Below are 24,515 nucleotides of genomic sequence, written 5' to 3'. Positions count from 1 at the left end.
GGCAGTGCTCGAAAGAGTGCAGCTCGAAAGCATCACCTGTTGTAGAGAGGCACGCACAGGCAACAAGAGAGGAGTGTTTCGGAGACGACGAGTAGAAGTTGGCCGTGCCGCAAGGTCTTTCTCGCCGGCGACCAAAATCAACCTTGGAAATGCAGTTGTATCTCAGATCGCCGATCTATCGCACTGCAACGATGCTTGCCGATCTGGTAAGGTGCTTGCGAAGACGTTGTTCAGCTCGTCGACTTGCGGACGATCTCTCACTCACGCAATGCACAGCCAGAGCATATTCACGATGCCGCATTCGCTTTCTGGTGTCAGGTGTGAAAGATGCATTCCGAGCTCCCGTAAAAGGCAACTCGGTGCGAGCACTGACAGCACGCGTTCGTTCCTTTCCTGGCTGCAGGCTCTACTTTTTCTTGCCCTTCTTCTTCTTCTTCTTGTTCTTCTTGCTGCCCGTTCCAGCGCCACTGCCTCCGATGGCTGAGTCGTTCGTCCCCTCGTTCGGGTCCGCATCGGCTCCCGCATCCTCGCCATCGCCATCGCCATCGCCCTCCTCGTCCTGATCGTCTCGTGTGTCTGCTGCGGTTGCGGATTCCTCTGCAGCTGTCACAGTCGCCTGGGTACCATTTGCAGTCGGGGGCGTTTGCTCACCTTTACCCTCAGCCTCGCCAAGTCGCTGGTCAGCTGGAGTAGTGATATGAGAATCCTGCTCGATCTTGGCAACAGTTTCTTCCGCGCTGGTAGAGGTTGTCTCGACTGCATCAGGTTGCTTGGCATCTTCTAAGCCTGCTCCCTCCGAAGGTGTGGTGGAAGCAGTTCCACCTGCCTCGACCGTGGCGGGGCCGGACGAGACATGGTCCGGCTTCTTTTGATCCTTCGCTACTTCTGTTCCGAGCGCCTCTTCATGCGGCACCGAATGCTCTGAAAGCAGTCCATTCTTCTCGATTTCTTCCTTTCCATCGGCTGGGTCCGCAGAAACTTCTGCGATGTCTTCTGCGCTCTGCGCGGCGGCACCCTCGGATGAGACGGGAGCGGACTCAGTGCTTGGAGTCTGGGGCTTCTTCTCAGCAGGCTTAGCGTTCAGCGCATCTTGATCCCCCTTTGCCATCTCTGCTGTCTTTTCAGTAGTAGTTGGCGCCGCTTCGACCGCGACAGTCTCCGAAGGGGGTGCGGAGGCACTGGCCGCCGTCGTGCCCGTCGGCTGAGTTTCAGCTTGACTACTGAGTCGAGCCATCGGGTTCGACTGCTGTGCCCTTTTTCTCGCTGCCTCCGCGAGTCGCTCCTTGAGGGACATCCTGCCTGGCTTCGCTGGCGTGCCGGTAGGCGTCGTTGTTGCCGGTGTAGACGCACCGCTTCGTGCCGGAGATGATTCGCCCGCAGCCCCTGTGTGCGCAGCTGGTTGATGTGCCGCGGATATCGGACGCACGTCCTTCTTCGGAGTAGAGGGCCCATGTGTCTCTTTCGGCTCGGCGGAAACAGGCGCATCGACTGCTGATGTGTCCACATTCAAGATGGGAGCAGCATCCTGCTTCGGTGCCTCGGTAGATGTCTCTTGTACGGCTTCTACCACATCCTGGCTGGTTGGGTCGGTTGGAGGAGCGCCTTTGTTGGCGTACGCTTGTTGCTGCTGGTCGGCAGAGGCGCTATCAACATCGCGGTCCGTCTCAAGAACATTCTCCGCGACCGGCACGACCTCAGCCTCGGTCAAAGGCGCAGCGGCGAGATCTGACGAAGCTCGGCCTCCATCCGCCAGCACCCTCGCAACCGCATCCGGGGCAGGTACAACGGGAGCAATCAGATCTTCCGACTCCCTTGCATCTGCCTCATCAGCTTTGACAGTGATTGAGGGCCTTCTCTCCTGCGCCTTTGAGGGCGGAGTGGGCGGTACATTGTCGACTTCCTCTTGGATGCTTTGGGCGCCTAATGTTTGCGCGTTGGTGGAGGACTCAACAGTCGTCAGAGCAGCCTGTTGGGTCTCCTCGGTCGGAGCACTTGAAGCGCTATCTTGAGCAGCAGCCGTGGTTGCAGTTGCGAGCTGTGACTGTTGGCGTTGCATCTGCAAGCTTGTGCGCGGCGTCGATTCGATCGGTGTCGAAGTACCGGTCACATCTGTGGAAGCGCGGGGGCTGCCGAGCTGGCTTTGCTGTTGTTGCTGCTGACGACGGGCAAAGATGTTTGGAATGCGTGGCTTATACGTCACGGGTCCAAACGGCGAGTTAGCGGGCTTATCCAGGGCGGGCGAGCCTGGCGCGACTTCGCTGTTGGGAGTCGAAGAGCCAGCGGACGCCGTTACGTTAACTGTGGGCGGCTGTGCAAGGCGTTTGGTCGCCAGCATTTGCTGCATAGCCTCGTCCTTCCACTCGACATGCTTCAAGACCGACAGCTTAGTACCAAGATAACGGACGTCGGTCTGCATGCGATCCAGCGCCTGTTGATTCTGAACGGGAACCTTTTCGAACTCCTGGGCGAGGCGACTGTCTATTGCACGCAGCACCTGTCCAATCACGTGCTCCACAACGACCGGTTGGAGATACTTGCTGAGAACCTTGTGCAGCGTAGCCGTCTCTTTGACCAGATCTGCAGCATACTTGTTAGGCTCGGCGTCTTTGCCATCGTCCCCTCCTTGCGAATCGACAGCCGCCGCATTCCAGTCAATGGCGCTCAAGGTGCGGCAGTGGACGGTGAGGCGATCCGACATGATAGCGACGAGCTTGGCGTGGATCTCGTACTGATGCTCTTGGAAATCGCGACGCAGCTTGTCGAACTCGGTGAGCATGACGGCTTGCTTGGGCGAAAGATGACGACGCACCGTCTCGCGGATGTACGGAATGAGCGAGATGATAATTGATAGGGACTGGGAGGCAAGCGCCAAGTGCTTGGCAGTAATGTTCTTGAGGCCGGCCGATCGCATGGCTCCAGCGCCTAGCACAACCTGGCATGTGCGTGAATTAAACTGCTTGAGGAACTCGACGACCCTGGCCATGGCCTCGGTGGTGAGCAATGGCAAGTTGATGATGACCTTGAGATAGTCGACTAGCAATGCAAGCACGTCCAGACTGGCATCGACGACAAAGTACTGGCGGTCCTCGATGTCCAGAGTTTTGGTCGACGCAGATGCTGCGTCTTGGTCGGTCTCCGTGTCGGCTTTCGCTTTTGCTTGCTCACTGCTGTCCTGTCCGAGCTGGCCATCGCCGCCAGAGACGACAAAGTCGGCAGGGTCCTCGACGGCACTACTGACAATCTGTCGGATCTGAGCCTGGATCTGGATGCCGACGTCTGCTTGCGCCCACGTCTCTTCTTCCACGGCCTTGGCTGCTCGCTCGATGCGCCGACGATGGAAGTTGGCCAAAAAGCCCTTGGCTTGGCCCAGAATGGTGCCGCGCAATCCAACAACCATCTTCCGACAGAGCTGCTCAGACGACAAGACAAAGCCCCAGCAGAGCTGGAAAACGACGAGGAAGGGAGGCAGTTCGAGAGCCGCGTGTGTTGTCGCGCGGAGAGAGAGAAGTCGCGCGGAAAGGCTGTGTGCCTGTTCGGCAGAAGCGGCCACCACCTCGGACAACTTGGCCGGGAGATTTGTTGGAACGCCGGGCGGCATGACCGGGGGCAACGGGAGCTCTGTGGAAACCACGATGCCCGGCGTTGTGGCATCCGTCGCATGGCTGCGTTCACCTGCAGTATTTTCTGCAGACGTACCATTTGCAGCCGAAGCGTGCAAGATGCGAGGCACGAGCCTGCAGTGGGCGTCGATCGTCTTTAGAGATTCCATCAGCGTGTCGAAGAGCTCTCGGGCCGTGTTGAGGAAAGAAGCATGATCGAGGTCCCGGATGCGGGCAGCAGGCGGTGGTAGACTGTCATGGTCGTCGAAATTGGCCAGATCCTCAGTGAGGAGCCAGTTGACAGTCTCGGCCATCTCCGCGCTTGACTGTGAAAGCGTGGTCCTCCACGTCTCGCGAACAGCCTGAATGGCCACTTCGCGGTAGGCCATGATGGCCTTCTCGATCCCTCCGGTCTTTGCAAGCCCAATCACGAGCGGAGCTATGCGAGAGGCCATTTCAGAGTCGGATGGTGAGAGCGCGCGAGAAGAATGACCGAATGGCGATGGTGGTGGTTTGGACGGGGTCAGAGTCGATTCGCCAGCTACCACACTTGGTGTGAGCATCGTCTGCTGGCCGGGAGGTTGATCAGCCACTTTGCTAAAGTAACTGCTGTCGTCGGCTGTGGAAGAAGCTCCGTCCTTTCGATAGGCTTCCAGGCGCGCGTCGATATCTTGTCGAAGTATCGCAATTAGGTCTTGCTCGAGCATTCCGGACAGAGTGTGCTCCATTTCGTCGAGCTGCGAAGGAATGTCGGCTAGACACTGCAAGTCGGACAGGACGATCTGAGCGTCTGCCGTGGCCGCGCCATTCACCACACTCGGTTTCGCTAATACACCATTTTGGGTTTGGTCCTGTTTGCTGTCGCTTCGACGTAGCGCGGACCTGAGCTTGTTGAGCAAGTCGAGAGCTTCTTCGGTCTCACCCTGCTGCAAGAGCAAACGTACAAGGTCGCGGCGCTCTACTACCTGGCGCACGTCCTCCACCACGGTCTGTTTGCGTTCGAGCTGACGTCGCTGGTGCTGCTGTTGAATCACTTGCAAGCCCTTCTTTGCTTGATTTTGATCGATGCTGTCGAGCTCGGATTTGAGATGATTGATCTTCCGGAGGCAGCTTTCGGCCTCTGCATTCAGATCGTTGAGATTTTCAAGAGCTGCAAAGAAGGACGAGGACTGCTGGCCGATCTCGATGATGAGGTGCTGCTCGATGACATCCGAGTAGTAGCTGAGCTTTTCTTGAAGCATCTGGTTCAACGCAATGTCGTAGGTGGGAGCCATGCTGCCATTCTGCTCGCTGGGCGAGGTAGCGGCGACCTTGTAGCGTTCAGTGACTTGATCAAACGTGTATGGATTCCCAAGGTCAAAGTCTTCGGAGAAGAAGACCTGTGGCACAGCACTAAGGTTGGGAAGTCGCTTGCGTGGCTGTGGTGGTGGTGGCACAGCTTGGAGATCGGCGGAAAGCGAGGCCATGCTTGCGGTGGAGCGATGCCGTGAGTTTTGCTTGACCAGCGGTTCCGAGTCCTGCGAGCTGTCGTAAGCGGATGAGTGCTGCAGTTGCAGTTGTTGTTGTTGCTGCTGCTCGATGGTGGCCTTGCCCTGCCTTCCCATGCCTTGGTTGCGCATGAAGCGGTCCCATTCTGGGCGAACGGAGGAGAGGTAAGGGTCGAGCTCGGCCTTTTTGACCTTCGGGATCTCTGCGGGGACATGATTTGGCGTGACGGGGGGAAAGCGCGATGACTTTGGATCGATCGGATGCTGACGTTTGGCCGGGTTGTTCAAAACGGTCGAGATGGCATTGAAGCCGGTCAAAGCGAGTGCGGGCGAGTTGAAGCCAGAGCCGGCAAGACTGAGCGAGGAACCGGCAGCACCTGCAGAAGAGTAGATGCTGCGGCCGAGGCGAGAAGCGAGAATGCTGGGTGCAAAGGCGGCGCTGTTGATGGTCGAGTCACCGTCCGAACCTGGGCTGCCCGGGCTGGTGATACCGTTGCGGAACTGAATCGAGCTGGACGTCTGATCAGCCGTCGAGGAAGCAGCGGCGTCTGGATGTTGTTGCTGTGGGGTGAAAACGGAAGAGGTGGCGGGATTGCGACCAGAAGAGGTCGAGGCCGAAGCCTCATCAACGCCAGAAGACATGGTGCCGACCTTGCCAGGAAGAGCGGTGCGCGCAGGGCATCGAGAAGGAAGAGGAAGTTGCTTGCTCCGACGCTAGAAGGGTGACGAGTGCGAGTCGCAGAGTCAGAATCGCCTTTGCACTCTCGCCGATGAAAGTAGCTGATGGTGGTGAAGCCGCAGCTGCAAATGTGCTGGCTCGTGTGTGCGTGAGTGTATTCGTTGGTGTGTTGCGTGTCGGGAAGGCAAAGTGTTGGATTCTGCCATTGTGCCTGTTGAATGGCCTTGGCCCACGTCGACTTCACTAAGCCAGTCACGCTGCCAAAAGCAAGGCGCGAATTATTCTAATTTGTTACGCCCCTCTTTTTCACTTTCTCAAATATTAATAATGAACTGCACGGATCAACCGCGGCCAAACGACCAACTATAGATCCAGGGTCTCGGCTGAGCCAAAGTGCTCAAAGGAGTGCGGCCGCCCCATGTCTGCCACATCGGCCGTTGCGCATCTCTTGGCGCACACGCTTATCACGGTTCGGCAGCGTGGGGTGCCCGTCGCCTTTATCTTTCTTCATCAGCAGTCGAGTCGGATCCTGCTTTCCGATGCGGACTACAAGGTCACTCTGTTCTTCGGAGCCTTGTCGGAAGCGGTGGCCAAGATGGGTGTGAGAGACCGTTTCCAGCAAAAGCAAATTTTGGGTTGTCTGACGAGCCTCTGCAGCTGCTCGCGTTGTATCAAGTGAGACATCCGTATACAGTCAAAAACACAGTCTACCGGGGTTTCGCGGTCCGACGGAATCTCAGCTACTCGTCGTAAGGCTTCCAGTTCGGCAGGCCCGTTCATCTCTCTCTTTCCCTTTCCTTTCCTTTCCCCAGCCTTTCTCAGCGCCGCTCACGACGGAAGACTGCCACCAACCTTTGCTTCATTTGCCTCTTTCTGGACCGACGCTACCGAATCAGCAGCGACTTTGAACTAGAGCATCGTCGTCGGCCCTTCCGTTGCCAGTCTCGCTCGAGCCCCCATCCACTTCCTCGATTCACTCCCGACTCGTCTGATGGCATTCACATAACCCTGCTCACTTGCATCGACTCAGCTCGCGATCAATCGTGATAGCTTAGAATCGACGTCGCAGCACTTTCGTTCATCATGGCGTATCCGATGGCATTCCCACCTACGGCGGTCCGTCCTCTGCCAGGCGGGACCACCATGATCTCGGCACAGCCACCAGCCCCATCCGCCACCGTCATGACCACCGAGTCCTTCGATGCTCCCGAAGGCATGTACGTCTGCACTTCTCGGTTCACACCACCACCACAGCCCATGATCCATCTCAACCCGGTGCCAACCACGCAGCTCGGGTTGTCCGCCATCTACCCGACACCCCGCGTCTCCACCGTCAGTCTGCGCTATCCAGTTTCTTCCAAAAAGGCGTCGGATGCCAACACCACCGATTCAGCCTCGAGTTCAGCCCATAATGTGCTTCTCGAGGCGCCGCTGGCTTCCCAAGGTCTCGATGCCCCTTCTTCCAGTCTCACGGGAGGCTTGCCTCCAGGCAGCGCAGGTCCCTTGGCGGGCATTGCCGGCATTGGTGGCCCTGGCATGGGCTTTTCTGGTCTCGGCGACACCATGGGCAAGCTCAGTGCCAAACCCACTCGTCCCAAGAACAGCCTCAAAAACACATCGAGCAACTTTGTCAATCGTATGATGACCCACCCAGACCTCGCAAAGATACTCAGCGCTCGCACCGACTCGGAGCATTTCACTTTCCTCACAAACGCACGCTCCTTCTTTTGGCTCGCCGATACCAACGGCAGAACAAAGGAAAGTCTGGCTCGTATCACTTTCAGCGCTTCTCCCTCGGCGCACGACGTCAATCAGTTCACTCGCGCCCACGACCGACTCGACATCGTCATTGGCTTTGTCACGGGTGACTTGATTTGGCTCGATCCCATTGCCTCCAAGTACACGCGTATCAACAAAGGTGGCTGCATCACTAGTTCGGCTGTGACCCAGGTGCGGTGGCTGCCGGGAAGCGAGAACTTGATTATGGCTGCACATGCAGATGGTAGCGTCCTTATCTACGACCGCGAGCGCGAGGACTCGAGCGACTTTGCCCCCGCGGTGTGGGAAGCCTTTGCTGGGAGCACTCCTTCGTCATCTAGTGCCGCCCTTCAGTCGGCTACGGGGATGCCTGGTACACCTTCCTCGGCTGCCATGTCGGCGAGCCAGACCTCGGCGTCCAATGCTTCTTCTCACTCGAACTCTGCACCTGCAGCAACAAACAGCATGGCACTAGCTTCAGGCATCACCGAGTCGCGGCCCATGCTCGGTACGCGAACCGTCACCAGCTCCACCGCCACCACCACAGCACAGGCTGAAATTGGCGATACGAATCTCTCTTCCAGCTCCGGCAGCGCTTCGCATCTTCCCGCCAAACCCAGAAACAGCGTGGCGCCTGGTACACTCTCTCAGCGCCGTCAAGCTGCCGACTCTGACTCGGATGCCCAGCCACTGCTGCTCGTCACCAAACCAGGAAGTGTTCCCATTACCTCTGGCCTTCCCTCCGGAGCGTCGTTGCATTCGCGCGAGTATCAGCAGGCCGCTGCAGCTGCCGCTGTCGCGGCTGCTAATGCAAACTCCAACGGCAACGGCCTCTCGGGCAAGGGCAAGGAGACGTCGTGGTCGCGGCTCAACCCGGTCTCGCACTGGGCCGTGTCCAAGACGCGCATCACCGACTTTGCCTTTTCGCCCGACTACTCACATGCAGCGATTGTGGCGGAAGACGGAATTCTGCGCATAGCGGATGTCAATTCGGAGCGGCTGCTGGACACGTTCGAATCGTACTTTGGAGGCTTCAACTGCGTCGTCTGGTCTCCGGATGGCAAGTTTGTGCTCACGGGAGGCGAGGACGATCTGGTGACTGTCTGGGCACCGCGCGAGGGCAGGATTGTGGCGAGGTGTCAGGGTCACACGTCGTTTGTCACGGGGCTGGCGTGGGATCCTTGGCGGTGGTCATCGGACGATCGTACTTATCGGTTCGCGTCGGTGGGGGAGGACTGTAAGATGATTCTGTGGGACTTTTCGAGTGCGGCGTTGAACCGGCCAAAGACGTACGCGCCGCATTGTGCCGGGCCGAGACGAAGCTCGGTGGGGCTGGGATCGACGTATTCGCTCGTGGACAAGCACGGGACTGCTTCGCTCGCGCGTTCACCCGGGTCGGTGCTCAACGCCCGGCGCATCAGCACCTCCGCCCTCGGGAGCGGATACGATCGTGCCTCGATCACAGACGACACGATCCGACACCCTGCACTCCCGCGTTCGGAGGTGGCGATCCTGCAACCTGTGGTGACCGTCGAAGTCGACGGAGAGATTCCAACGGGCCTCCGCTTTGGTCCAGATAAAGTCGTGGTCGTTCGCAAGAATGCCGCGATCGACACATTCACCCGGCCGTTGCCAACACGTCTGCCGGCGAGCATTGTAGCGTCGACCTCGGCGACCACGGATCGGAGTGACTGGCCGGCGGGGGCTCGCACCACCCGAGCACCGCTGAGAACCTCGCGCGCTCCTCCGCCGCTCAACCTCAACAATCTGAAGGCTCACGCTCAGACTCCGTCGGCGACCACACCGACTACGCCCCGCGTTGCGGTCCACAGTGGTACGGCGACAGGCGGCAAGCCGGGCATTGCAGCATAGATAGAAAGAAGGTGGATAGTCTGGAACGCTTCTGTGCAATATAGGTTGGTTGTATAGATTAGAAGAGGGTGCCTTCTCGAACTGCGTCTGCTTGTGTCGAGTTGTTGGCGGCATGACCGCTTTGAGCCGGTCGGAGGTAGTTGAGTTCCAGTTCGATCATCTCCATCACCGTTCGAAGTGTTCCTGTGCGTGGAAAAGGTCTCAACCATTCAGCAATCACTCTCATCTGCAGTAACATTGCCGGCCCCGAATCACACTTACGCTTCTCCCATTCGCCCCACACCACGGCGCTGTACAGCATCGTCGTCCCCGCCCAGCCCGCCACGACAGCCAGGAGCACAAACACCGGATTCACGCCACCCAGAGGCTGGAAGATGCTCGCTACGAGCAGGCCGAGCGCAAGCAGGAGCGCGGCGCCAAAGACATAAAAGTGGCTCATCTGGGTCGAGCGGCTGGCGGCAAAGCCTCCGGCGAGAGCGTGGAGCGACGATGTGAGTACTCGATGTTGGGCGTTTCTAAGGGTGTGCGAGTCGGTGGTCAGTGTCGAGGGAGAGGTGGTGGCGGTGGTGGTGGGGTCGAGGATGTCGAATACGGATTCGACACCGAAATGGTCCGAAAAGGAGCACTGGTGGCCTGCCACGATATCGGTGAAGACGACTGATGAGGATTTGCATGCGAGGCGGCCACGCGAAGACAACGATGCCGAGTAAGCTAAGGGTGCTGTTGCGGAGACGGTGGAATCTACAGACTCATTCGTAGAGGAGGATTGGTCGACGGGGCCACGAAAGAGGATGTAGTCGAGTCTTTTGCCCGCACCCCGCGTTGCTCGCTCGTCGAGCTTCTTCCCGGCTGTCCAGGTGTTCAGGGGAGAATCGCAAGTGACGCCAAGCTCCTGGATGGCCCGGTGTGGATCTGGACGATGCGAGGAAGACGAACGGACGCCCCGGTTGCCAACCCCAGGCAGAGGTTCCTGAGGGTCCAACGATGTAGCTTGTTCCGGTAGCTGGGGATGTGAGTCCAGGAAGCTATCGTATAGCCCGCCGATGTGTTTCAACAGCCCAATCGCAATGGATGGCGGTGTAGAGTTGAGATCTCCCACACAAACCACGTGCCTTCCTCGAGAGGCACTGTTCCTGCAGTTGGTCGCGAGCTCATATGCCTGGGTGATGCGATGGGATCGCTTGTACTCCGGGCCATCCTCCCCTCCCGCTGCAACAAAGTGCGTATTCCAAACATCTACAAGTCCCAGCCCGGGGTGGTCGACGGTAACCGAGCCACACGCCTTGCCGACGAACCAGTCTCCGTGCTGCACGTGGATGGGCTGACCGTTGAGTGAGTACGGATGTGTCCTCGTTTCGAGGATGTTCCAGCGGGAGAGAATGGCGAGGCCTGATCCAAATGCACCCGAGTAAAAGAACTTGGAATGGGGGTAACGCGCGGCGAGGGCGTGCTTGAGGAAGCGCCAGTCTTTGGACTCGTACCAGATCTCTTGAAGGCAGACAAAATCGTAATGTGGTGTGGAAGCGGCGGCTAGATGGGCAGCTATAGCTTTGATGCGAGGTATGCGGAGCTTCGAGATGTAGTTGAGGCCCCAGACGTTGAGTGTAAGGATGCTAAACTGGCGCCCATCCACAGGTTGATTCGACGGAGAGGCGTCAGCGGCGGGTGGGAACATATGCGGTAAAGGAGCAGCGTCCTCCGATCCCGATTGTGAGGATGATGGCAGTTTCGGCATGGTTCCATGAGCCTCAGGCTTGGATGTAGGCGATCGCTGTGCAGTTGAGATGACGGTCAGAGAGTGCCCGGGGAAGTGTTGGTCTCGACGCGCGAGCCTTGGAATGCGAGCTGATGGACCTCCACCTTGCATCGAATTCACAAAAAGCCGCCGAGACCGCCGTGTGCAGTTGTCGAAAAAAGGACAAGGCAAGATCGGCGGTTCCGATTGTGATTAATGAATGAAGTCGTGGAAGCGCAGCAGGCGGAGTTACCGCTTATCTTCGAGCAATGCTTTCCTTCCTTCTTCCAACCCATCACTCACGAACCACATCTCATCGGCTACTCCGTCACATTCGAGACGGAATCCATTCCGCGTAGTGGATTGCTTCTATCGGCATCAGCAAGGCATCATCCAGCAAGTTGACAAGGATCACAGGCAGTCGCAGTTTAGACACTTCCCGCAATTTTTCAAACCTCAATAGACCCAGCGACTGAATTTGCATCGGACAGTCGCCCATCATGATCAAGGTACGCATATCTGCAGCTAGTGGACTAAAAATCGGCCGCGGATACTGACAACCAAAGTGTTTGTGCATGCCAGATCTGGAGTATGAAGAAGGAGGAAGAGTCGGCAAAGAAGAAGAAGCCAAAGACCTCGCCAGCACAGCTTCGTGTCCAGAAAGGTGGGTCGCATGCACATGATCACCACACCAACAAAGTAGACGTCATACTGACCGAAGTTTACGGATGCACTCGACTCCGCGCTCGCATGTCAGACCTCACCGAACTCGAATTGCCAAAGACGATGAAAACCGACTTCCCCGACCCAGCAGACGTGCTCAACTTTACTCTCACAATCGAGCCAGACGAAGGTAAGTAAACAGGCAAAGACCACGCTTCTTAACATTGTATTGACACCGAGGTTCGGGGTCTGCTGCGACTACACAGGCATGTACAAGACCGGATCTTTCAAATTCACTTTCGCCATCAACAACAATTATCCACACGATCCCCCCAAGGTCAAATGCGTTCAGAAGGTTCGTAGTTATATAGTTTGACAACCCCAGCTTTCAGCACCAGCTCAGCGCAGTCCTCACCACCAACCCACTCCTACTTCGGCTCTACACTTTTGCACAGATCTACCATCCCAACGTCGACCTCGAAGGCAATGTCTGTCTCAACATTCTCCGCGAAGACTGGAAGCCCGTCCTCAACCTCAACTCGGTGATGGTCGGTCTGCAGTACTTGTTCCTCGAGCCCAACGCTGACGACCCATTGAACAAAGGTACGTGCGACGCTTGACTGCCTCCAACTCAATCTCACAGAGGGAACAATGTGCTGACGGGCACGTCCTTCCAATTTGTGTTGCTCGATATCCACAGAGGCGGCAGAAGATCTTCGCAAGGATCGATCTACGTTTGCAAGCAATGTCCGCAGGAGTCTCGCCGGCGGCTCCGTCAGTAAGTCATTTTTGGTCGCATCACGGACCCCGCTAGAAGTGCGCTAACCCTTTGTTCTTACTCCTGTATTGCTGTGGCTTCCGCGCCTGCAGAGGGAACGTCGTATGACAGGGTCCTTGTCAAGTGACCCGCGTCCCAACGGGGAGAGTGACAAGTCCCTGCCAGTGGCAGTTGGCCTCACTGCAGACTCGCTGTTACGCCGATCAAGGATCACCTCTGGGTGCGATCCAAATGTACTACTATCTTCCACCTCCATCGTACTCAAAACCACTGCATACCATGACTGTTTCAGAGATTCTATATGTCTGCCACATGAGATCACCTGCGAGCCGTCTTCAGCTTGAAGAGTGTGGAGACCTCTCTGAAGGGCCAGCTCTTTATTATATTTAATGTGCTCTTTCCCGACGAGCCGAGATCGTGTGAGGTGGAGGACAGAGGCTGGTTATTTTTGCGAGAGACAAGAATTGGACCCTGCATGCAAGGCGAGCGCATACGCCTTTCAGCTTGCCTTGTCTTCCGTTTACCACCTTGCCTTCAATCGGCTCCTTCAGGATTACTATCGCTGGTGTGCGGCTCCACTATCACCTTCACAAGCTCAGTACCATCCTCAATCACGAGCTTCCCAAGCTTTGTATCACGCACAGAGTTAAGCCGTTCAACGTTCGAGATGGCGTGGCGGTGTTCAGGGGCGTCGAACGCCGAGTTGATTGCCAACATGCGCAATGCCTCGCTCATTACATCGACCCGCGTTCAGGAGGCCATGTCGAAAGCGGATCGAGCACACTATGTCCCCGCGAAGCGGCTGGCCTATCAAGACTCTCCGCAGACGATCGGCTTCGGTGCGACGATCTCTGCGCCTCACATGCATGCGCATGCCGCCGAGAACCTGCTCCCCTTCCTCCACCCCGACGCCAAAGTGCTCGACGTCGGCTCAGGCTCCGGCTACACTCTGGCCATCTTTCACCACCTCCTCTCCCCCTCGGGTACGGGTAAAGTAGTTGGGATCGACCACATCCAGCCCCTCGTCGACCAGGCACACTCGAACCTCACCGCCGACGGACTCGCCTCCCAGATGCAGGATGGTAACATCGTCAATCTGTGCGGCGATGGCAGGAAGGGCGTGCAAAGCGAAGCGCCCTTTGATGCGATACATGTCGGCGCGGCAGCTCCAGGTATCCCACAGCCACTGTTGGACCAGCTCAAGGCTCCAGGCCGCATGCTCATCCCCGTCGAGGAACAGGATGGCTCTCGCGAGCAGAACATCTATCAGGTGGACAAGTCGGAAACGGGCGAGATCACAAAGCTGAAGATCTGCGGGGTTCTCTATGTGCCTCTGACGGATGTCAAAAAGCAGTGGGCAGCGTAAGCATGTAGATATGAGCAGCAAAGTGTCTCAGATTCCAAAGTGTCAACTTTTGGCTTTCGTGCAGCGATGACGGCAATTGAACAGGATGAATACGTTCTCACGCCTACTGTTGGAGCTGCTTTTCCCATTCCAGCTCGTCCTCGTCCTTTGCAGGCATCGTGTCGTCCTCTCCCTTCTGCAGCGTCTCGTTGATGGCCTTCTTCAACAACGTGTACGCCTTGTCCAGATCGTCATTGACAATGATCCAGTCGTGGGCACCCTTCTCCCTGGCATACTCCATCTCGCTTGCGGCCATGGTCAGCCTCTTGTGCACCGATTCAGGCGTCTCGGTCCCTCGGCCTATCAACCTCTGCTTGAGCGTCGAAAAGGAAGGTGGCGAGATGAAGATGTAGATGGGGTTGAGCGAGGGGTGGTTTGCTTTGATGAGCTTAACTCCCTGCGCGTCGATGTCGAGCACGGCGCGGCGAGCGTTGGTGCTACCATCTGCGCCTTTCACGCCTTCGGTCGAGACGTCGGCGACCGCTTTGGCTGTGGTGCCGTAGCGGTTGCCGCCAAACTTGGCGTGTTCGAGAAAGGCACCCTGCTGAACGAGGTCTTCGAACTCTTGCTGCGAGACGTAGTGGTACGATTGACCGCGCACCTCACCTGGTCGTGGGTCCCTTGTGGTGTCTGCACAGGCGGAGAACGAAAGAGGTCCACGTAGCTGAATTCAGTATGAGCCCACTAAACATGCTTAGGCTGGGAAGTCACTTACGCGAGACGGAAAAGCCAAAGTCGTTGGGGTACTCTGCAAAGAGCTTCTTGAGCAGTGTGCTTTTCCCAACTCCGGAAGGACCCGACAAGACGATGGGTCGCTTGTTGCTCGGAATAGGAGGCGTCGAGGCCCAGTTGCTCGAAGTCGACATGCTGGAGAAGGATGCGAGACCTGATCGAGTCAAAGTCGGTACAGCCGATGGTGAGGATAGGAGAGTTCTAGTTGCGGGAAGAAGAGAAGCTATGCAACGGTTCATTCGAACGCTCTCTAGTTTGCCAAACCCTTGCAGTTGTCTTGAGTGAGTGAGTGATTGTAGCGAGTGTGATAGAGCGAGAAGAAGACGATTCGTGCTGGGCTTTACTCTCAATTGGAGGTCGAGCCCTCGAGCTTCGCAGCTGTGGTTCTGCCGTCCCGAGACGGGAGCATGAGCGGACTTCCGTCCTTCCGAGCTGCATTGGAAAAAAAAGAAAGAGCCTGCTAAAACTCCCAGATCGGACCCGATTGCTGCGAGGGACCCGTAGCTGGACCCTGAGCTATATATCCCAGGCTTGTTGCTGCAGGTGGAGAGCGCGTCCGCCAGTGGGACCGCAGAGCAAGCGAGAACAACACTCCAGCTCGCATGAGCACTTCCTGCATCTTCACTGCAAGCTTCCGCGGTCGTCTCTCGTTTTCTTTTTGGGCTTCAGTCACTGCGCTCTCGATCGAACTTGGCCGCGATGCCGGTGCGACAGCGTGAAGGAATACCCGGGACAGGGCGGTCGAAGCCTTCGTTTGAAGAAGGCAAGCCCCGAATCAAGCCAGAACCTTGTATCATCGACCTCTGCGACTCGGAAGAAGAGCTGCCAGCTCCTAGCGTTCCTGGACCGTCCAAGCCTGTACCACGCCCTCAAAGGTCTGCTGCAAGAAACGGCAAAGTCAAGTACGAAGACGAGGACGATGATGCGCTCGGCCGTTCCGACAGCGTCGATGATGATTCGGACCGAGACGACTTCCGCGGCAGCAACAGCAAACGAAAAGCAAACAAGCGCGCACCCTCCGAGGCGCCTCTCTCAACAGCCAAGCTGTACGCCATCGCTCGAGTTGTCACGCTCGCCACCGACGGCGTCGCATCAGCCTCCGAATCCGAGGCCAAGCTCGCCGGGGTCAGCGCAGGCATCCTCTCGCGCATCCAAAAGTCGCTCGCCCTCGCCAAACACCCTGGCACCGGCGAGGCAGAGGCACAACAAGCCCTACGTCTAGCCACACGCCTAATGTCATCGCAAAACCTCACCCAAGCCGACCTCCTCGCCTCGTCTGACGCCGAAGCCAACCAAGCACGCGCTGGAATGTCGATCGTCGAGATTGTTTCGCAAACCAACGCGGCCCCACGCAACGAGAGCTGGGCTAACCAGGTCGCGGTAGCAGTCAACCTCTTTTTCGACGTCAAAGCCTACTCCACTTCGTACGCCAACCGCACCAAGCTTAGCTGGACGTTCTACGGTCTCGCGATCAACACGGTCGCCGCTGCCCACGCCTTTGAGATGGTGCACAACCAGGTGCTTACCTGGGCATATGAGAAGGCAGCTGCTAAACTTGTGTCGGGTAAGACGGGTAAGAACAGCTACTGCCAAGGGGTTGCTGCTGGGTTGATCGTGCTGGCGAAAAAGGAGAAGAAGGAAGAATTAAGGCTGGCCATCGAGTCCGAGAAGAAGCGGCTCAAAGACGCCGAGGAGCAGGAACATGTACAGATCAAAAAAGAGGAACAACGGCTGAACAATCCGACGGTCCCCGAGCCGAGTACGTCTGGTTCGACTCGTGTCAAGGCAGAGCCGCTAGAAGATGACCTGCCAAGCAACTCTGCGTCGACGTCTCGAAACGTCAAACTTGAAGACGTTGTCGACGAAGAAGATACCAAGCCTTTTAGGCACGGCGTGAAACGGTCGGCCTCGCAAGAATTCGACAACGGCTATGGTCAGTGGACGGAGTCTCGTGGTGAGGGTGATCCCGGTAGCGTCAAGCCAGAAGGCGAAGTCGACTATGAGGACTCAGATAACGAAGGCTTCAACGACCGTTTCTACGACATGAACGATGTCGCAGACCCAACACCAGGCTTCGCAGATGATCCAGACGAAGACATGAAGCCGCACTTCGACGAAGCCCTAGAACGGGACATCATCGATCTCGACGATCTCCCCGGTGACTCACTCGACGTCAAGCCCAAACTCGAGCCCGAGCTAGACATCAAACCCAAAGCAGAACCTCAGGATAGCAATGACGACCTCGGCGCCGGCTGGCACTCCAGCAACCAGCTCATCCGCTTCCGGCAAGACGCGGAGAAGATCGCAGACGACTACCTCGCTTCGCAGCACTCGGGGCTCAAGCTCAAGAAGCGCGCAAAGTCGTCGTTCAAGAAAGACTCTCAGGCGTTCGAACAGGGCCGACAAGATGCGAGGAAGATTGATGTCAAGAGGAAGCGAATTCAGAATTAGCTTGAGGAATCGGCCGAGGGGGATATGCTCTGACACTTGAATACCCTTGCATGAATGCTAGCTGTAGATTGTGCTTGTCAGAGGAAATGAGTGCGACTGTCGCAACAGATCAAACAATCTGCAGATTATCGAATTTGACCTTATCTCGGTCCGGGTTGCACACAAAGACGTGCTCCGGGCGGTCATGAGGTCTGGAGCTCTCCCACTCTGGTTGCGCCGTCTGTAACACGAGTAGCACGAGGAGTAAGATTTGAACTGCAGCCAGTGCCGATTGCTTCTGAGATTAAAAGAAGGGAAAGGCACGGAGCGATCGAACGAGGAAGGATAGCACGGAGATGACTACGAGAAGAAGGGCGAGGAAAGCGCCAATACGGAAAGATGACAATCTACGGGAGAGTAAAATGATAGTGGGTGAGTGCGACTTCCTGCAAACAGCTCGAGGAATCGCATCAACTTGTAACCGACACATGTTTCACGTCGTGCGGACATGTGCAGACACCAGAAGCGACACTGGATCGCGATCTTGTACAGTATGCATCTACATTTTAACAAGCTTCTTCGCAGTTTCCGAGAACGAGTTGGTGATGCCGTTCTTTCTCATATAGTAGAGGTTCCATCTGTTTCCGAGGACCGTGTCGCCCTTTTCTGCAACACCGTACGTAGCACGCAGAAAGGCAGAAAAAAATGAAAAGAGAGGTACGTTAAACATGGCATACTCACTGCTCAGCTCAGCCGGCTGTAAATACTCACCATACGCAGGCAGAACCACCTCGTCCCAGAACGCTAGAGCGTGGACCTTGGCCTTCTCATCTACCACAAAATACAAGTCATGAAAAGTGGACGTCTCGTCAATTTGAGCGTTCGTGGTAGCAAGATACGTCTCGTCTGATTAGGCTACTCACTGTAAGCTGTGGTGGTCCGGAAAAACCTCTCCCGAGCATCAGAGATCCCCATTGCAGGCGAAACAACGACCTCGCCAGGCGTCATCATGTTGGCAGCAGCGCTACCAAACAGGACGAGGGTCGACACGAGTAGTAGGTGGAAGTGTTTCATGTTGCCGATAGTCGAAGTGCTTGCTTGGCGAACTTGACACAGTTTGAGTGCTGCTGAGGAAGAAGTGCCAGTAGAGACGACACTCAAGAGGAAGGAAAGCTACGGAGGACACTGAAAGAAAGGGAGAGGCGCAACCATGGCCCACACTGCTCTGCCCTATTTATGCTTTGAGAACAACTCAATCCGGCATACTCCTAACGAGAGGAAGGGTGCGACACCGCTCAGACTGATCAATTGCAGCGTCAAGCCTTCACCAACATGCAGACCGTCATCGTATTCTTGAGTAGTGTTCGGTTGCTGTGATGCAGCTTACAACAATTGTTGAAGGCAACAAACAATACCGCAATGCCATCACATGAAATTGACACGCCCACACAACTCGAGGTTAGGCCACCCATCTAGCTGCTACAGGCTTGTTCAGATGCTCCAGAGGCTCGGTTCACTATGGGTTTGGGCGACAGATTCGAGGTAGAGGGTCCTGGAGATCATGCATCTGTGAAGCACCACTTAGACTGCAGTATTCAGGAGCTCCGGACGCTCATTTGTATGCAGACAACACTCAAGCTCGCTTCAACGGGGAAGCGGACGCAAACTTGACTTGCAGTAAGAGCATTTACATTCGATGAAGACGTACTTGACAAGCTCTTAGCTAGGTAATAGTCGGGTGAGAGATTCACAGCCAGGTGAGCTGATTCTGGTGATCTTGTGTAGATGGAAACGAGTTCTTGCAGAAAGAACGGGTCAAAGATGAAGTTTTGATACACCTTCTCCGACGTCCCCGGCCACGTCTTGAAACTCTTTGGCCGCTCCCCCAATCTCCTCGGCTTCGAGAGCGGGATCTACTTGATGGGCACGCAAAAATTCATTCCAGTGGCTTCCCATCACCACCTGTCCGCTTTCTAGACACCCATCGATCCGCCATTTGTATCGAGGCATGTGGTCGGGTCAGTCAGCCACACATTCGATCCGATCGACATTTCCGTAGGGATTGTACTCACTGTACATGTCGACAACCTTCTCAGTCCAGAACTTGTTGACGTACTCTCGTTGATGTGACGCTGTATCTCGGCAAACGCGAATGGAAGTAATCGAAACGTTGTCAGCTCTAAAGAATCGTTTCGACGTTCGTGAACAAAGCAAGAAGGGAGAGGAAACATACGACGGCTGTACTTGAAATATTGACGAACCATTGATGGATTATCTTGCAAATGCACGGCCGGATCGAGGATGACGTGGCCATCGTCCAGCATGGCTTGAGCCATCAGGGCACATTGCAGCATGATCGCAGCAAAGACAAACGCAGCCTTGAAAAGCTTCATGTTGAGCAGAGGTGTACGGGAGGAGAGCCTAGGGGGGGGGGGTATGGAGGGAAGGTTGAACGTCACGAGTAGCTGTGTGAGAAGCAGTGGTGGTCGGTGGGAAGGAGAAGAACGTCGCTTCGTGGTTGAGCTCTTGTATAACAGCTGTGTCCTTGAATTCCGCCTCAGTACTTCGCCTATGTCTTTGTTCTGGTTCTCTGATGCGGAGCCAATGTCGCCATCCAATCACAAACTTGGTAAGACCTTCAGCAGTCGTATTCCCACTCTCTTGTCCCTTGCTCTGGAAGCAACACACACACACACACACACACCCCATCCTTGAGGTTGGACGGCTTGCAGTGGTATGAGATTTTCCTGAAAAGATCGTTGTTGCCGAAAAACCTCATTCATTCACCAATATTTACTGCGATTTGTGGCAGTACGGGTGGGACTTGATATATGCAGAGGTGGGCTGGGACGGCGCAAAGCTCTCGTGGAAGTGCTGCGGCCTCGCTTGGGATGGAGTCGACGGCGCTACCTCGCAAAGTCGGTTGAACTCATTAATCGCCCCCAAGCTTGCATTCTCTGCAGATCAAAATCGACTGTGATTGCATGTTCCTGTGACTGCACACCAGAGAAGGAACAGGAGGCATGCAATGCATTTTCACGAGTGGTGATTGGGCCTGTCAGCAACCGCATCAGCAGCGTGGGTAGCTCGCAGTTGCGCAGTTGCGCAGTTGCACCAATGCGTGCCGAAGCCCACCTCTTACGCAGGCACCGTACCTTGGAGTCATCCCTGCTAGTCGTACCCACACAACACAGCTTGTGTGTAGATATCAAGATGGGGCGAAGGCACATCCAGAGCAAGGCAGTCGCGTAGTTGCATTCGAGCGAGATGTGCAGCGCATTGGTGGTGGTATTTGTCTTTGCGCGCTCCTTTGTGAGGACGGCGTCGGAGCTAGCTTGACCGCTTCTCATTCTGTTCGAATAAGCAGCTTCACGCAGATCCAGGATTGTCCGAGTCTGTGGAAAAGAGTAGGAGTTCGTTCTCCGGCTGATGAAGATAAGTTGCTCAACATCTGCCGCATCCCCGCTGATCCCTTTCGGCGCAACATTTTTGTGTGGTGGCGTTCGTGGCCGACAGTCGCCTGGCATTGGCCCACCTGAGACCACCCAATGTCCCCGCCAAGCCTCATATTCCGGTTCTTCCACACAAATCAAGTGACAGCTTCGTTTCACCAAGGTTCTTGAGACGCGCCGCACCATAAAAGGATGAACGACTCCCGAGAATTCAGCCCATCATTCACCCGTCATCTCTACCTCCCTGTTACTTCCCCCTGTTGCCTTTCTGCGAGGATGACGGTAAAGCTTATTTTCTTCGGCTTGGCCTTGCTGGCTGCGGCCATGGTCCGCGCTCCTTCTCCTGCACCCGAGGAAATCCAAAGCAAGCTGCATGTCATGCAGGAATTCGCCAAGGACGTGTACCCTGACAACCTTGGCATGCAGAAGAAAGCAGTGATGACCCTCAACTACATCTTCCGCGATGAATGGGCGAGTAGAATGTATCGTTGTAAGTTTCATTATGCCCTTCCAAGTTCATTCCTTGCGTTGAAAGACTTACCAGAAGCGGATCATGTCGGCAACAAGACTGAAAGGGCTTTGTGATTCTGTTGTCCACAGTTAGTCGCATCAATGACTTTCTCCGCACTGGAGGTCTCAAGACTGCTCCTCAATGTAGGTACCGTTTGCAAACTTCTTCACACTACCTGTCTGCTGACACTCTAGGCGACCGGTACTCTTGCAGCACGAAACAGCGTCTCCGAGGCCGAAGCATTCAATCACCTTCTCCGAGCGCCAGAGTACCACGAACAACCTCGTTACTCCAAACCCGCTTTGGACTTGATCATCACAAACAACCTTCGACAGGCCAAGGCGGTGAACAACTTTCACGATGCAGTCATCCTCACTCATCAAAAGCTCCACACTGACCCTCGGACACTCGCTAGGCTGAACCTGGATGTGCCGCCTGGGCAGACGGACGTGTTTAACAGTCTACGCCGTCCAAAGACTCTGGAAGAACTGCAGTCTGGAGATACCTGGCCGGGGGCTGGTAGCAGCAGCAGCAGGGCAAGACACACGCGAGTCACCGACCCAGGACAGTTAGGGTACATCGATCCCAAAAGCCATGACTATCCTTTTGACCTAATCAACAGAGGTCCTTATGATGATGTTCCCTCTGGGCTTTGATTTCCTCCTCAACAGCAAACCGGTAAATTCTCGCCAAGCGAAAGATGGCCTCATTAGTTTCATCGTTTGGCCGCTTAGCACGTCGATGGCGTAATGATATAGATAACCATGTGTCACGACTGTGTGGTAGTTCCATTATGAAGTTGATTGCCTCTCGTGCGACAGGGCGAGGGCGTCTGGGCGAGCGGAGCTCGCCTCCCACCTCTTCATATGCCTAGGCCATGTATCTAAGTTTCCTTCTCTTCCTCCATCAACTCTCTCGTCGTCGCTAGGCTAGTCACCGCCTAGCGCTCGATTCTTTCCCTCCCTGTACTCCCTCCCTTTGTTCTTTCGCTCGTCCTTGCGCTCTTCCAGCACCCTTACGGCGGGCAGGTAGCCTCATCGACCTCTCAGGTCTTACCATAGGCCGAGCCGCAATCAGATCATTCTCTCTCATCCATTCAGCGAGTAACGCTCAGCCGGGAGGGCGAAAACCAAAGTTAGGAATACGATATCTCCCGTGCCTACCAAGACGGTAGCTGTCGCCACACGTGCGGTTGCATTGCTGAAGGAGCGCCCGGTCTGTTGCTGAGGCTGCTGGCCCACTCGATGCTGTGTTTAGGGTGGAGTCTTTGGGCAAGTTGCGCCGCTATCCACGAGTGCTGACTTGGTGAAGATAGTGAAACAAATGTACATAGTGGCTTGATTGCGGTGCACGCGTGAAATGAATTGTGTGATGGAGTCAGCCAGCATGAAGGTTTGGCGGCACAGTCCACGAGCACATAATGCAGCGCAAGGATGAAGAATGGATCAATCGTACGAGACGCACATGGCGGCACGACCAAATGATAGAGATATAGTATGCCCGGAACAAAAGCTGCGCTCTCATAGCGATGAGTAAGGCTGGGTGGAAATGAAAGTAGAAGGAGTAGTGACGAGCTTGCGGCTCGTTGAATGTCCGGCAGCTTCAGAACTTACGGCTGCCTCCCGCAATGTGCGGGTACCTCAACTCTATTCAAGCGAGAATAAGAACGAGTCAAGTTATCTCATTGGCTCATAGTCTCATTGGCCCGTAGTTGAAGCGGCAGCTTCCGCACATTGCTCCCGAGGTAGGTTGCAAAAAGGCGCGAGAGAGCCCTTCCGGGTGGTCACTTGTCCAAAGAGCCGAAAGACCTGGACCTGAAGCGTGGGAGTCTGGCTCTCTTCATCTTGAATCAGGTCATTTTGTGCAATCCGAACTCATTGGCGAGTATTGCTTACCTTCTCTTCCGACTCTGGCTCTTCCGCACACGTCTGTAGACATGAAGCATTTCTCACAGTGCTGCGGCTGCTGTGGCAAGCGCGGCATCCGGCTCTTGTGTCACGTCTGCTTACGCACTGGTGGCAAAGGAATGCAAGCCCCATGCCGCCATGCCAGTGCCTCAAGTACCCACGAGGGACGCGACTTTGTAAGTCATCTGCACAGTATCCGCCAAGGCAATTCTCACCGCACATCATCTGAACGAGCACATGTTGGCGTGCTTGATCCACCATTCGCGGTAACGTCTGTCTCCGTGCGATTGTTCTTCCTGTAGGCAGATCGGCACGGGGGAGCTGTGTGCACGCTGTCCATTGCCCCGAAGGGACGATTCGAACGTTCAACGGGCGAACGGTGCAGCACAGCTCTCAGCTTCCATCTATTTACAGTGATCACCGGCGACAGGTTTTATCACCCTGGTTCGCACGGAGAAGCCCAGCTGCCCGCCGTATTTTGTTATTGTTCCCACACACACCCTCGCGGGGACTTCATTTCGTGGACATCCTCGAAGTCGCCATCGGAAATGAAGTGCCATCGGAATCGCTTCTTAGGATGAAGGCCGACTTTCATTCCAAATAGCGCAACAGTCTGTCAACGGGCCTGCCGTCGGCCATTGCAGTGGGTTTTTTGAATTTGGGCTTCCGTGTCGTTGTGATACCTGAGAGGGGTTCGAACTGCGCGTGTGCCCATTCCAGCCGCTTATTGTCCGCCTACTCGTCTGCGTATCGAGTGGACATGAGTCGCTGCAAGATGCGACGGTGTTCAAACAAGATTGCCTGGCGGCGACAAGAGGGATAAATAGCGAAAAGTCCCCGGCAACGAGTGCTTGGTTTCTTTGCGTTGCATGCAACCCTCCGGCCCCTCATTGAACCGCATCACCCCCCTCTCCATCTGTGCAACAGCCGTGGCCCTCAACAAGCTACGCTGGTCCTCTCAACCAAGGAGGTTCATCTGGATCGTCCCCCCCATCTCTCTCTATCCAAGACGCCAACCTAGCAAAGACCAAGACATCATGCGCCAGCCTCGGGTGTCGACCGTTTTGCTGCTTGCTCTCGTCGCGCTGGCGGCCATGTTTGGCTCGACACTGGCGGTAGGGGAAAGGGATTCTTCCAACGAAGCTTCGAGACTCACGAGATTCTGGAACACTTTCAGGTATGCTGGCGCAGCGTCAGAAGTATCCGAACCGCCAGTTGTCGGTCACATACGAAACGCGATGGGAGGAGCCGAGACAGATCAGTACCAACAGTTTATAAGCAGGTGGAACACTGCGGTCAGGAACGGATGGATCGACCCCTTCCAGTGTAAGCTTACACTGATTCCAAGCCTCACTGCAAAGTTTACCGGACTGCTGACGTTTTCTATCCTTGTTGATCTGCATCCGCGTTTACCGCTGAAGCAGTTCAACTGCCGGTGAAGCGAGGCCTCGCTCAAGAAGGAATCGAAACGGTCGTGTGGCTCAAAGCGCAACTCGAAATTTACGCC

The 24,515-nt window shown here is 55.8% G+C and overlaps 8 protein-coding genes across 8 annotated transcripts; 5 read left to right on the top strand and 3 right to left on the bottom strand.

Moving 5' to 3' along the window:
* Positions 1-406: 406 nt before the first annotated feature.
* EX895_001833 (uncharacterized protein) lies at positions 407-5,728 on the bottom strand (the record flags this gene model as incomplete). The annotated part of the gene is made up of 1 exon (XM_029882432.1): positions 407-5,728. The coding sequence occupies one exon, from the start codon at positions 5,726-5,728 to the stop codon at positions 407-409; it is 5,322 nt and encodes a 1,773-aa protein (XP_029741287.1).
* Positions 5,729-6,848: 1,120 nt separating this feature from the next.
* Positions 6,849-9,395, top strand: EX895_001832 (uncharacterized protein; the record flags this gene model as incomplete). Its single annotated transcript, XM_029882431.1, has 1 exon — positions 6,849-9,395. One exon carries the CDS (start codon positions 6,849-6,851, stop codon positions 9,393-9,395), a length of 2,547 nt encoding a protein of 848 aa, XP_029741286.1.
* A 58-nt stretch (positions 9,396-9,453) lies between these two features.
* EX895_001831 (uncharacterized protein) lies at positions 9,454-11,070 on the bottom strand (the record flags this gene model as incomplete). Its single annotated transcript, XM_029882430.1, has 2 exons — positions 9,454-9,578; positions 9,657-11,070. 2 exons carry the CDS (start codon positions 11,068-11,070, stop codon positions 9,454-9,456), a joined length of 1,539 nt encoding a protein of 512 aa, XP_029741285.1.
* Positions 11,071-11,630: 560 nt separating this feature from the next.
* EX895_001830 (uncharacterized protein) lies at positions 11,631-12,698 on the top strand (the record flags this gene model as incomplete). Its single annotated transcript, XM_029882429.1, has 7 exons — positions 11,631-11,639; positions 11,713-11,794; positions 11,888-11,983; positions 12,060-12,148; positions 12,249-12,396; positions 12,494-12,571; positions 12,664-12,698. The coding sequence occupies 7 exons, from the start codon at positions 11,631-11,633 to the stop codon at positions 12,696-12,698; spliced, it is 537 nt and encodes a 178-aa protein (XP_029741284.1).
* A 588-nt stretch (positions 12,699-13,286) lies between these two features.
* EX895_001829 (uncharacterized protein) lies at positions 13,287-13,937 on the top strand (the record flags this gene model as incomplete). Its single annotated transcript, XM_029882428.1, has 1 exon — positions 13,287-13,937. One exon carries the CDS (start codon positions 13,287-13,289, stop codon positions 13,935-13,937), a length of 651 nt encoding a protein of 216 aa, XP_029741283.1.
* Positions 13,938-14,040: 103 nt separating this feature from the next.
* On the bottom strand, positions 14,041-14,842 carry EX895_001828 (uncharacterized protein; the record flags this gene model as incomplete). Its single annotated transcript, XM_029882427.1, has 2 exons — positions 14,041-14,606; positions 14,692-14,842. 2 exons carry the CDS (start codon positions 14,840-14,842, stop codon positions 14,041-14,043), a joined length of 717 nt encoding a protein of 238 aa, XP_029741282.1.
* Positions 14,843-15,407: 565 nt separating this feature from the next.
* On the top strand, positions 15,408-17,159 carry EX895_001827 (uncharacterized protein; the record flags this gene model as incomplete). Its single annotated transcript, XM_029882426.1, has 1 exon — positions 15,408-17,159. The coding sequence occupies one exon, from the start codon at positions 15,408-15,410 to the stop codon at positions 17,157-17,159; it is 1,752 nt and encodes a 583-aa protein (XP_029741281.1).
* A 3,707-nt stretch (positions 17,160-20,866) lies between these two features.
* EX895_001826 (uncharacterized protein) lies at positions 20,867-21,757 on the top strand (the record flags this gene model as incomplete). Its single annotated transcript, XM_029882425.1, has 3 exons — positions 20,867-21,080; positions 21,191-21,244; positions 21,315-21,757. 3 exons carry the CDS (start codon positions 20,867-20,869, stop codon positions 21,755-21,757), a joined length of 711 nt encoding a protein of 236 aa, XP_029741280.1.
* Between the last annotated feature and the right edge of the window lie 2,758 nt (positions 21,758-24,515).

This window comes from Sporisorium graminicola, chromosome SGRAM_12, assembly GCF_005498985.1.
Source record: "Sporisorium graminicola strain CBS 10092 chromosome SGRAM_12, whole genome shotgun sequence".
Classification (NCBI taxonomy): domain Eukaryota; kingdom Fungi; phylum Basidiomycota; class Ustilaginomycetes; order Ustilaginales; family Ustilaginaceae; genus Sporisorium; species Sporisorium graminicola.
Note: the sequence above shows the minus strand (reverse complement) of the source record. Positions and strands in the feature narration are given on the sequence as shown.